This window comes from Triplophysa dalaica, chromosome 17 (genome assembly GCF_015846415.1).
Source record: "Triplophysa dalaica isolate WHDGS20190420 chromosome 17, ASM1584641v1, whole genome shotgun sequence".
NCBI lineage: Eukaryota > Metazoa > Chordata > Actinopteri > Cypriniformes > Nemacheilidae > Triplophysa > Triplophysa dalaica.
In genome coordinates, this window is record NC_079558.1 from 19,677,459 (window position 1) to 19,690,783 (window position 13,325).

Genomic DNA, 13,325 nt, shown 5'->3' on the forward strand with positions numbered 1-13,325 from the left:
AATCCTCCTTCTGGTGTGAGTCATGAAAAGCCCCCAAATGTTGAGAAACGACCAGAAGACAGAATATTATAACGGGCCATCATTCAGCCCTCATCTCATTAGTTCTTCATAGTTATTTTAATGTGTAACTTGATTTCTTAGAATGTAGCTGTCAATGCTGTATGAAGTGTCTATATGTATGTGGTAAAGTGAAAGCAGACAGTAGATGTCAGTAGATGTCCGTTCTGGTTTGTGTTGAAATGAAAGTTGCTGAAGTGTTTTAAAGGAGTTGATCTCATGGCTGGATTAATAAACCCGGAGAAACATTCGAAAACTTAAATCCATCATCGGAATTGTATTCATGCAGATCTCTTCAGCGATGTAAGGATTTTATTATTGATTCTTTCTTTCTCTCTCTCATCATGTCAATGCTTTTAGCTGACGCTGCTTGTTTCAAGCTTAACTTTAGCTCCAGCACACGATAAATGGATGAAGTGAGCGTTATCTATCGTGCTCTCACACATAAAGATACGTGATATTATAACATGTTTTAGCACAAAGAATCTGCCTGATGTTAATACCACTTATGTTTTTGTGTTGTGTCTGTTCACGAGTTAATGCTACTTGTTAATGCTAACTGCTAAAGCTTACTGAAGCTAACAGTCCGTCCGTCCGCAGTAAAGAAAGAAATCAGTGTTTGATGACAGATATAATACTGCAAAACACGAATCACATGATTGTTTTACTATGGTTAGCAAACACGTTTTTGTTGTGTGTGATTTAACGCTTAAATAACAGAAGTTAGTTCAATGCCCATCATATAGGCTACTGTGACTATAAACTACTTTCTATATATCACCCCAGTTCTTCCTGTAGTTTAGACACACGTGATGGAATACTATACTGGCACTGTTCTGAAATATTAACTTGTTTGTATGTTTAAATGGGGATGTCAGATCATACAAATACTACTAATGTCAATATCGGTAAGAATTATATCGAATTGTGTAACTTAACGCTGCCTTCACGAAATTAGAAAATTCCCATTTCAACCCGGAAATAATTTATGTACCGGTGCTCTTTTAATGTCAGGATATACTTGTAATGTTTTAAATGCTACTGAATCATTAGTTACATAAATGTTTTAATGTTACTTAATACTTTTAATTTGATTAAATCCAGACGTTACTTCCGGGTTGAAGTAGGAATTATCTAATTTTCTAATACTTATTCTACACATAATGTTGTAAAGAATTCAGTTCCAGTATCTGTTAGGCAGGACAACAGTAGCTGGTCAGTGTTGCCAGATTGGGTGGACAATTTCAAGGCGAAATGCTCATTAAAACCTGCCCACTCCAAGAAAAAACAGCCCAAATAATGGCAAAATAATGTGATAGAAATTTAGTCATAATCATAATGACCATTTTATCTCCTTAAAACAAAGTATGACAAGATGACAAAATATAATAAAAACCAGGAAAAGAGATCGAACATAGCAAACGCATTAAAGAGAGTTAGAATATATCACTAACGTTAAAGGAGTCATATGACACGGCTAAAACAAATATTATGTTGTGTTTAGATGTAATGTAATGTGTAAACAGGATTTAAAGAGCAGGGTTAAAGTGTCCTAATGTTGTATAAGAGTCCCCAACAACATGTCCAAATGCATCAAAGGAAAAAAAACTTAAAATATGCATTTAGTATCTATCCATTTCTCAAAGATCCCTAAACGATTCCTCTGAAGCTGTTCAAATTTATCCGCTTCTCTAAACTCCTCCCTACCGCGAGTCCAGTGTGTCTTTCTTCATACACTGCATGTCAGAAACGTAACGCCCATTACCACAGTTCTTATCTTAGTAAGGTTTTTGTAAACCAAGACGCTGAAAGTGTATAAAAATGGCAACAGTATTACCATATCACAAGTCTCCATCTATCTTCATAAACCATTCAGACTATTGTTTTCTATTGATATTTTTTCGTCATAGCTGTGGAAGAACAACAACGGCTCTATGCAAAAGTTGATCTTTGCTTTGATTATACTTCGAGGAGTAACTGAGCAAGCTAGCGAGAGCTTCTAAAGATAATAAATGCACCTTTACATCATAGAATCATATAGTGCTGCAGTCCGTTTTTAAAATAATGACAAGCAAACCGTTTTGTTTGAATGGGGTTTGTGACCACAGCTAAACTTTGCACACTTGACAAATCCATAATGTGAGACATGTTGGCAAATTGCTACCGTGACTGAATGATAAAGGGATACAGTTTGTACAATACTATGACACGTAGAACAACAACAGTCTACCGCCACATTATTAGCGAAGAGTTGGATTATTAAAACAGTAACACTGGTTAGTGGTTTAAATAGTTTACCGGCAAATCTACAGCTGTACTACATATACAACACGGATTAGGACAATTACTTTATATTGTTGGCACTCAATTCAACATGTACACATAACTTATTTACCATACTTACAGACGCTTGTTGGTCCAAATAAAGTTGCTATTGACTTGTCTTTCAGGCTCAAGCGGATGGCAAATCCCGCGTTGAACTCGCCAAAATTTGAGAAGCAATCGTCTGTATAACGACGAGCACATATTGTAACACAAGGTTGGAATTTTAATTGTTGTGTTATCGTGGAAAAAAACAAATTTAACCACTGATCCTTACACATAGTCATCCTTTGGCAACGAAAACAAAGTACATTTCCGTTCAAAGCTCAAAACACAGCGTCTCCTCGAAATGTTGTATAGACAATACTACCTGAAGTGCTAGTGGGCAGGTCAGAGTGTTCCTGTTTCGTGGTGATGCGTTACACTGTAACGTATCAATGTTACACTCAAAAGATTCGAAAGATTAACGATTTGTTGGGGCGGTTCTGAGTCAATTCCCGACTTTGGAAGCCAATATCTTTATTTATCCTGGACTTTTTGCATTAACAACTTTGCAGATCGTAAAAATTAAAGGTAAGATACCTTACACACTGTGATGCCCATAATTTAATTGGATTCGTGAAACCTGCTCTTTAAGGTTCATTAACGCTGTATTTTCCACACACTGTGCATGTTTGTATCTCCTCTGTGCTCCACCTCTCTGAAACGCACAGATTTTGAACAAAGCTCATGGCTCTAAAAGGCGAGGTGTGCTCTGATTGGCCAGTTCACCAGTGTGTAGTGATTGGTGGAATACTGCAAGCTTGTGAGGGAAATGTAACGCCTCTGACCATATTTGGAACATCAAGTTCCTCTTCAATTGTACTGACAGGTACACCACCTTACTTGTGTATACATTTGGGCATTCTTAGTCAAATCAGACCACCAACTGATGTAGATTTGTGGGGGTGTGGTTACACAAGGTGTTTCAGGCAGGTCTGGGTGAGCATGCTTTAAGGTAGAATGACTTTTTTGTTCACACACTTTCATTTCTGCAGTTTTACAAGTCTAATACATGGATGAGCAACTTATAACACACCAAAGACACAGAACAACACGTGTTCACACCATATGACCCCTTTAAAATGTCCCGAAACCACTTCGAAGTGAAAATCAAGAAATTAACCAATAACTTTATCCCTCAAAAAACACATGCATCACCATCTGATTTGTTTGTGTGAAAAGTGCCCACTGTTATTAATCGTAAAGCAATATAAGTTGGCATTTTTCACTCGTTCATGAACTTCATGCACACACCACGGCAGCCAAAAATGTGCAATTCATTGATAGATTCTAATATGACAGAAAAAAAGAAAAGCAGCAACAATAATGCCCTTACCTTTGTGAGTTGGGTTACCATCTGACAGAACTACTGTAACTTAGGCCTAACATTACATCTTTTGTGAAGTATTGCAGAACATATAACAAGTCCTTCAGCTGTCAAGGACGAGTATACCAGAGCACAGTCTATACAGTTTAAAGGTCAGATGATGAAGAGAAGTAGTTTAATGCTAAATTCAGTTGGATTTTTATTAAATCATTTAACTGTGCTCTGAATTCAGTTACAGTTATATTTACAAAGTCTTGTAAGGCAAGAGGAGGCAGTGTGTTTGAGGACAAATTACGCTATACACGTGCTTAGACTTGAATAATTCGCTGCAGCCAAGACGGGTAGATCTAAGCTTTCCTGTAGCTCAGTGGTAAGAGCATTGCGTTAACAACACAAGGTTGTGGGTTTGATCCCAGGGGATTGCAAATACCTATGTAAAATGTATAGGATAAAGCAATGTAAGTCGCTTTAGATAAAAGTGTCTGCCAAATGCCTAAATGTAAATGTAAATCTACACTTTAATGATGCTGCTCGGCCAATGAAATGCCTTTTATCTTTACTAAACGAGTGTCCTAGAGTATTTCAAGTTTTTAGTTTGATATTTACTAGGGATGGAACAATACAGCTCACCCACGGTTCAATACGGGGGTTTTTTACCCACGGTTTTCAGTTCGGTTCTGATGGGTTGGCACATTAAAGGGTTTGTTCATTATTCTTTGCTTATGTGACTGGAACAGTAAAAAGTAAAGAAGGCAAAAAACAATTTTATTGCACGTATCTTAATTTAACCTGGCTTGTTTTATTATCTTTAAGCAAAAATCTACTTGTACAAATTACTGGTTTACTGAATAAATGTAAAGGTTAACACTGGCAGCTCACAGCAATTCAATTCCATTCAAGTTTATTTATATAGCGCTTTTCACAATGTGTATTGTTTCAAAGCAGCTTTACAGGGGCAAACAGGAAAAACAGATAAGTTAGAACACAGCACAGTGCATGGTGTTTATACAACGAGTAAGATCATTCTAATAAATATTACATAATATCTAATTTCTAAATAAGTAAATAAATGAATGAATGCAGTCTCCCGGTGAGCAGGCCAACACTGCCCTGCTGTGGCGAGGAACCCAAACTCCAATGATTGATTAATGGAGAAAAAAACCTCGGGAGAAACCAGGCTCAACCGGGAGGGCCAGATCCCCTCTGACGTGTCATAGCTGCACTCAAACTGCTGACATGTGATTTAAGTTTAGCATTTAATACCAGATATTTTAACTTCGGTATTAATAAGACAAATAGTCCGTCTTTGCTCTTGGTAGGGGATGTAGTGGTCTGAGGTGGGATGGTCTGATGGTCATATTTCTCTTGGCTGGTGGGGGAATTGCCTTAGATGGAGCTGGGATGGTCAGTCAGTCTGCAGCTGTAGCTGGCGTAATCTCAAATTGGGGATGGGCATCTGTCAGTCGTCTGGACATGGTGGAACTTCTTCCTACCTCGGGACGGGCATCCCGAGGCAGAGGCGGAAAGAGAATAAAGAGAATAATTAGCGTAGCTGCTGTTCATTAACTATGCATTAAGTGAAGGCTTGGCTGAAAAGACGTGTCTTTAATCTAGATTTAAATTGGGAGAGTGTGTCTGACCCTCGAATAGTATCAGGAAGGCTATTCCAGAGTTTAGGTGCTACGTATGAGAAAGCTCGACCCCCTTTGGTGGATTTTGTTATTCTAGGTGTTGTCAAAAGTCCTAAGTTTTGAGATCTTAGAGAGCGTGATGGGTTGTAACGTGATAAAAGCTCGGTTAAGTAAGTAGGTGCTAAACCGTTCAGGGCTTTGTAAGTAATTAAAAGAATTTTAAAATCAATGCGATACTTAATGGGTAACCAGTGGAGCGATGATAAAACTGGGGTTATGTGATCGTATTTTCTTGACCTAGTAAGAACTCTGGCAGCTGCATTCTGAACTAACTGTAGTTTGTTTATCGATGATACAGGACAACCACTAAGTAGAGCATTACAATAGTCAAGCCGTGAGGTCACAAATGCATGAATAAGCTTTTCTGCGTCTGCAACACATAAACTATTTCGTAATTTGGCAACATTTCTAAGGTGGAAGAAGGCTGTTTTTGTGATATTTGAGATGTGATTTTTAAATGACAGGTTTCCGTATAATATAACGCCTAGGTCTTTAACTGTATTTGTTGGAGTAACAGTGCAGCTTTCAATTTGCAGGTTGTAGTCGGAGATATTCTGTTTAATTGATTTTGGTGCTATAAGTAATATTTCTGTTTTGCCAGAGTTTAAAAGGAGGAAATTACTAGTCATCCAATGTTTTATGTCCTCGATGCACTCTGCCAGTTTGGATAGCTTAAAGGAATCATCTGGTCTTGATGAGATATATAGCTGAGTATCATCTGCATAACAGTGGAAGCTAATTCCATGTTTTCTAATAATGTTGCCAAGGGGCAGCATGTATATGGAGAAAAGCAAGGGTCCTAAAACCGATCCCTGAGGTAATACGTAATTTACTTGCGTAAGATTTGACGATTTCCCATTTAAATGGACGTATTGATATCGGTCTGTTAAGTAAGATCTGAACCATTGCAGTGCCTGTCCCTGAATACAGATATAACTGTGTAAACGATCTAGTAGTATTTTATGGTCTACAGTATGGAAAGCAGCACTAAGGTCAAGCAGGACTAAGAGTGAGATGTTACCTTTATCTGATGTAATAAGAAGGTCATTTGTAATTCTAACGAGCACAGTTTCAGTGCTGTGATGCGGTCTGAAGCCAGACTGAAACTTTTCGTTCATGTCATTATTTTGTAGGAAGGTACACAGTTGAGTTGACACTACTTTTTCTAGTATTTTAGACAAGTACGGTAGATTTGAAATTGGTCTATAGCTTCCAAGTTTATTGGGGTCTATGTTTGGTTTTTTGAGAAGAGGCTTAATTACAGCCATCTTAAAGGGCCCTGGGACATGTCCTAGATTAATTGACGAGTTGATTATGTTACAAATGGGCTCAATTACAGCAGGTAGTAACTCTTTTAATAAAGTAGTCGGAATGGGGTCTAATAAGCATGTCGTCGGTTTGGATGTTGCAATTGTTTTAATTAAATCTTCCTGATTTATAGGAGAAAAACACTCTAGTTTTTCTTTTTGGGTGAAGGTTGAAACTAATTCTTCCGACACACTTGGAGGTTTGGTTTTAGCTATGTTGTCTCGTATTATTTCGATTTTCTCAGTAAAAAAACTTCATGAATTCATTGCTACCAAGGTGAGGCGGAATACCCAGGTCAGGTGGAGTCTGTTTGTTTGTTAGTTTAGCAATTGTACTAAATAAAAACCTTGGATTGTTTTTGTTATTTTCTATGAGGTTACGGAAGTGCTCGGCTTTTGCTGCTTTTAGTGCCTTTTTGTAGCAGTTTGTACTCTCTTTCCATGCAATTTTAAAGACCTCTAATTGGGTTTGTTTCCATTTGCGCTCCAGTTTACGCGTTTCTCTTTTTAGGGCGCGAGTGGTGTTATTATACCATGGTGCTATGATCTTTTCATTAATCTTTTTTGACTTCATAGGTGCGACCGCTTCTAATGCATTAGAGAAAATGGTGACCATGTTGCTGGTCATGTCATCGAGCGATTCTATATTAGTTGGAAAGGTTATTAGAGGAGTCAGATCTGGCAAGTTCTTTACGAAACTATCTTTAGTAGTTGAGGTGATTGTTCTACCCTGTCGATAACGAGATATACAACTGATTTCTGCAGTGCGCAGTGTACATGTTATAAGATGGTGATCGGAAACATCGTCGCTTTGAGGTATAATATCGATATTGGTTAGATCGGCTCCGTGAGATATAATCAAGTCTAGGGTATGATTAAGGCGATGAGTAGGACTATTGATGTATTGTGTTACACCACAAGAGTCTAGCAGTTCTTTAAACGCCACAGCTAATGGATCGTTATCAATATCTACGTGGATATTAAAATCTCCAACAATCAGTAATTTATCGACGTTAACCAATAGATCCGATAAGAAGTCTGCGAACTCTATCAGAAAATTAGTGTAAGGCCCAGGGGGTCTATACACAGTAACCAATGTAAGAGAGACCAATGATTTTTTACTTTTGTTTGGAACTGTTATGTTCTTGGTTTAGCTACTGTTCATCAACAGGCTTCTTGAAGAGGTTTTGCTTATCAGAGTATTTAAGCTAGTGTAAAGCAAACTTGCAATTGCTGCAATGGAAGTAAACAGACAAAGTGCGGTGTGTGTTTAACACCGCAAACAATAACGCCTCAACGGAAAAAAGGCCAAAGATTATATATAAGTTGCACCACTGCCATTGCAATAAATTGGAAGAAATGCAACGCTACGGCACTGTCCCAAATGGCACACTTTGTTTGCTTAAATTGTGCATGCTCGTCCCATTTGTCGCTTTAATGCTCAGAAGTCTGCTCCCGAGTGCCTCCTTTGTGCCCTTGATGAGGTCTTCGGCAAAGCCCCAATTGATGTAGACTCCAATGAACTGTCCTACCCAAGAATCCTTGCGAACGCCAAATCACAGAACGGATGGGAGGAGTGAAGTGGATCTCATTCATATATGTAAACATGATGGATACATTTTTAAATATACACTTTTTATTAATTTTCTATTAAGCCAGCTTTTTAAGAATAAAAACTAAAGTTCATAAGCCATGTTTTGTTGTAGATTTATATGTAGTTGTCTATGGGCTCTGTAAAGCTGAACAAGCTTCTGTATTACAGAGATATATTAAATAACAACATAAGTACATATTTAGAACACATTATGCACATTAAGTATAGTGTATACAAATAAGTAAATATACATAAGCAGATGCATTTACGTCATGACAAATTTTCTATTGCTTAATGCTCGGGTGGCATATCAACATATGAACAATAAAAACTAGCAGCTGCGCATACTGATCAGCGAATGACAACAAAGTAGGGCTGCGTGGTATGACGGAATATTCCATCACCGTGGAATCAAATGTTAACCATAAGAGATTTTTCTATTCTTCATATTCCGCGGAATGTAAATAAGTAGGCGTAGTTAACTAGGCACTCTGCAAATTGGGTGTTATTCTGAAAAAAACTAGTGAAATGATCCACCCATAACAAATGAACGCATCAAATATTCATTTGACCTTCTATCATTCTGTAGTTTAGTGATCGCTCCAGTCCGACACGCATGGATCTGCATAAAAAGATGAAAAAGCTCAGATTGCTTGATGATGTTCGCCGCGTGAGCGCTTTGACATGTGACTCTGTTTTGGGAGACGCGTGTGGAGTCACCAGAGACTAGCAGTGCAAAGACAAGTTCCAGAATAAACAAACCTAAAGACAGAGGCTCAACAAACTAAAAATGCTCAGCTAATAGAGAGAAGAGCGATAAAGACCTACAGTACAGACCCCATGAACACCAGTAGGGCTGCAAATATTGATTATTTTTGCAATCGATTAGTCTGTCGATTAATTTTTCGATTAGTCGAATAATCTAACTTTATTTTGCTTGCGTTTCTGTTCTTTTTGGGGTAGTTGATTAGTCTTGGTTAATTGATTTACCAAAAATAATAACTGTAACATCTGCCATTAATGTCAAAAACATTTTATTTCAACATTTTCTTACATTTCTCAAAAAATAATATATAAAAATCAAAATGTCTAATCATAAATATAAAGTGGCTAGACAAATTGAATAAATCACATAACAATCAAATCCGATTCCAGGGGATTGCTCATAGTCAGAATCAAATGTATAATAAAAATGCAATGTAAGTCGCTTTTAATAAAAGCGTCTGCCAAATGCATAAATGTAAATTAAATGAATTCAGGTAACTTATCTGTCACAGTCACCAGCTGTAGTGTACTCCCCTCATCACACGGACTGCCATATCACTCTACATTATCCATAACTATTGACCGGACTCATTATATGTTATTGTCTTCACTTGTGTCCTGTTAACTTTTACTTTAAAAGAAACGCAATCCGGGAATACGTGACAATAAGAGCATCTGAATTTAGCATGTCAGCATAGCTCACAATGTGTCAGTAACAGATTGAATTTCTTTATGCTGTTTATTGATATTTTCGGCACTAATCTTTTACATATGAATCGTCCCGCTCTTTATTTACTGTTTCATCATACTGCACGGAAATTGTTATTTAGAGTTATATTCAAAAGAGCTACAACATATTCTAGAAACGTAAATATTGTGGGGTTGCGTCAGCTGCGCCTTGCACTCGTTAACGTTACCTCCTAAAAAACATAAATCTGTATAAACGCAGCCGTATTGAGCACAATATATGATCTGTATTATAGTGTTGTGTTATAACTTACTGTCATAGTTCAAATACTTATGGTGTCGTCTCATCATTTTATGGTCAGAGAGCCCCGGGATGTTTTCTTTTAAGATGTTCATGCAGAGACGTTGGCTGCTGTGGTATTTCATTTCAGTTTTACACAATGTGCAGAGCACCCTTTTATTTGGTCTCTCCTTAAAATATTCCCACACTTTTGAACGCGGTCTGACTGTTTGGTATAACGCCTGATTGTCCGCATGTCCTTGAGCTGAAGCCACCATCATTTCAAATGATGGAACGACGCGTCATTGCAGTCCTAAACACCAGTTACCAATTATATACTGTACTCTCATTGTTTGTGCATATATTCAGACTTCATTGTTATACATGTTGTCTATCTTCTTCTGTATACATATGATAAAGCCAGAAGAGAAACTTAATCTGATATCTTCAGTACATTTTCATAACTTTTTAACTATGGTCAGCATTTAAATGAACTCTAATAAATAAATAAAGGAAATCAATCTAAGAAAAATGAGGTATAAGAAATAGAATTATAATGGGAGATTGTATCCGTGAAATATATTGTTACTGTGAAATAAAATGACCCATTCCGTGAAATTGACTTTTGGCCATTCTGCCCACCACTAAGTTAGTTGATGGATCTGTACGCTTTCAAATAGCTCTCGCAGTGCTGTGATGTTAGAAGCCGATCGGTCTGCGCTGACAGTGTTAATGGATTGAACAAAACAGCGACCATAGATGTAAAGAAACAAAGTTGCTTCTCAGATTCAAAACAAGCTTCCATATCTTTTTAAATTAGCCCAAATTCGCATATAATAAGCTGACTTTTAACAGTCATGGTTAGCAGTCTCCGATTGGCAGTTTCTAAGACATATGGGTGGGGTCAAGACCATTTAAACATCTAAATGCACTTTGAACTCAATCCTTAAGCGGACTTAACGCAAGTGCAAGGGATTCAAAAACAAAATAAAGAAAATCACAGATGAATGCATTTGACTAACTGACACGATTTAACTTCATTTGCCAAGCATTGAAATAAATCAAAGTACAGATGGATTTAGAATTAAGAGTTTAGACTCGTTAGCCCGAAGATAACTTCTGTGGCCATAGCCGCGGGAAATGGGGGTGCATGACGTCGAACATTTGGTGCATTCTGGACTAACCAATAAACAAGGTTAAAACAACCGAACTATGGGACACCAGAAGGGAGAAACTGACATTTCTGACGTTGAGATCTATGGCAAAATGTAAATATTAAATTAAATTAAATGATACCTTGTATATATGATACCTTGTATATATACATATCATGGCCCTGTGAGCTGCATTACTGTCTGTCTTATTATTCTGAATAAATATACTGATTTACATTTAAGAATTTTACATGAAAATTATGTTATGTCAGACAGATATACAGTAATTAAAAGATTTACAACAGAGGGGTGCCACAACCTCATTTCTCCTCCCTGATCGCGGGTCTCCCGGATTTTGGTATGGAAAGGTATATCAGCTATTGCTTACTTCCTGCACATGATACATCTCTGACTTTAATGGAAAGTCACTACAACTACTCAACAGATACAGATTCTTTGCAGAAGTCTACCTGGAGTTAGGTTTTGGCCATATAATGTTTGTTTATTTTGTGGCAGCTAAAACCGTTAAAAAGTGAATGGGAAAATTATCTCATTAAAAATGCATCTCTCTCTCTCCTGTGGGTTTAGAGCTGGATATGGCGTTGTGGATTCAGGCTCAGCAGTTACAGGGGGATGCCCTGCATCAGATGCAGTCCTTGTACGGGCAGCATTTCCCCATCGAGGTGCGGCACTATCTGGCGCAGTGGCTGGAAGCTCAGCCGTGGTAAGTGTTCCTGCCTGGCTGCCTTCTGAAATTTGCTCTGAGACATGAGAAACAAAACAAACTGTGCTTTGCAGGGATGCATTAGACCTGGAGAACCAGCAAGATGAATTTAAAGCCAAGCGTCTGTTGGATAGTCTGATCCAGGAGTTACAGAGGAGGGCAGAACATCATATGGGTGAAGATGGCTTTCTTCTCAAGATCAAACTGGGTCATTATGCTTCACAGTTGAAGGTAAAACATCCGTGGTAAAAGAACTCAAGGGGCCCTATCATACACCTGGTGCAATGCGGTGACTCATGATTTTTTGCTAGTTTCAGGCTAACACAGTTATCATTTTCACGCCATTCGCCACGTCATTTAAATATTGAATTTGCGGCCATGGATGCGCCAGTGCTGTTAATGCTCATTGTTTCGGCATTGCTATTTTGTGGACACTGAAATAGACTGCCCTATTGACCAACTATACCTGGTCTAAAGTCATGCTCCAGTATTTTTGTTGGTTATTTAAAGAGCGAGTTAGTAATATGCACCAATACAATGCATGTACACTCTTATTATACAAGGAGGGACGAGCAGCATTACACAAACAAGCCAAATATTACAGATAAAAGGACTAAAATATTAAAGATAATTACTCTATACCTAAAAAATGTAGATCTGTGGATTGCCGATACGCGATAGTATCAAGGGGCGGGGCAATTACACATTAATTTATCTATGGAAAGCTGGATTTGAGGACAAAAACAGAAGCTTACAGTTGAAAGAAAAAGTATGTGAACCCTTTGGGCTTACTTCGATTTCTTCATAAATTGGTCATAAAATGTGTTCTGATCTTCATCTAAGTCACAACAATAGAGAAACACAGTCTGCTTAAACTAATACCGCACAAACATTATACGTTTTCATGTTTTTATTGAACACAACATCTAAACATTCATAGTGCAGGGTGGAAAAAGTATGTGAAACCCTAGGCTAATGACTTCTCCAAGAGCTAATTGGAGCCAGGAGTCAGCCAACCTGGGGTCCAATCAATGTGATGAGATTGGATGTGTTGATTAAAGCTGGCCTGTCCAATAAAAAACACACACCAGTTTTGAGTTTGCTGTTCTGAAGAAGCGTTGTCTGATGTGAAGCATGCCTCACACAAAAGAGCTCTCAGAAGACCTACGATCAAGAATTGTTTAGTATATCTAAAAGCCTTGATGTCCATATGTCCATGGTAGGACAGATTGTCTACAAATGGAGAAAGTTCAGCACTGTTGCTACACTCCCTAGGCGTGGTCGTCCTGTAAAGATGACCGCAAGAGCACAGCGCAGAATGCTCAATGAGGTGAAGAAGAATCCTAGAGTGTCAGCTAAACACTTACAGAAATCT

The 13,325-nt window shown here is 37.9% G+C and overlaps 1 protein-coding gene across 3 annotated transcripts in view; it reads left to right on the forward strand.

The window, feature by feature from the left end:
• Positions 1-57: 57 nt before the first annotated feature.
• The window catches only part of stat5b (signal transducer and activator of transcription 5b), a 33,486-nt gene continuing 20,218 nt past the window's right edge, over positions 58-13,325 (forward strand). For 2 of the 3 annotated variants that reach the window (XM_056770653.1, XM_056770654.1), the window contains exons 1-3: positions 58-360; positions 11,815-11,950; positions 12,025-12,181. In XM_056770653.1, the coding sequence (XP_056626631.1) occupies positions 11,823-11,950; positions 12,025-12,181 (285 nt within the window). In that variant the 5' untranslated portion in view covers positions 58-360; positions 11,815-11,822. Of the gene's footprint in view, positions 361-11,814; positions 11,951-12,024; positions 12,182-13,325 lie in introns of those variants that run through there. The other variant, XM_056770655.1, reaches the window with a different exon arrangement.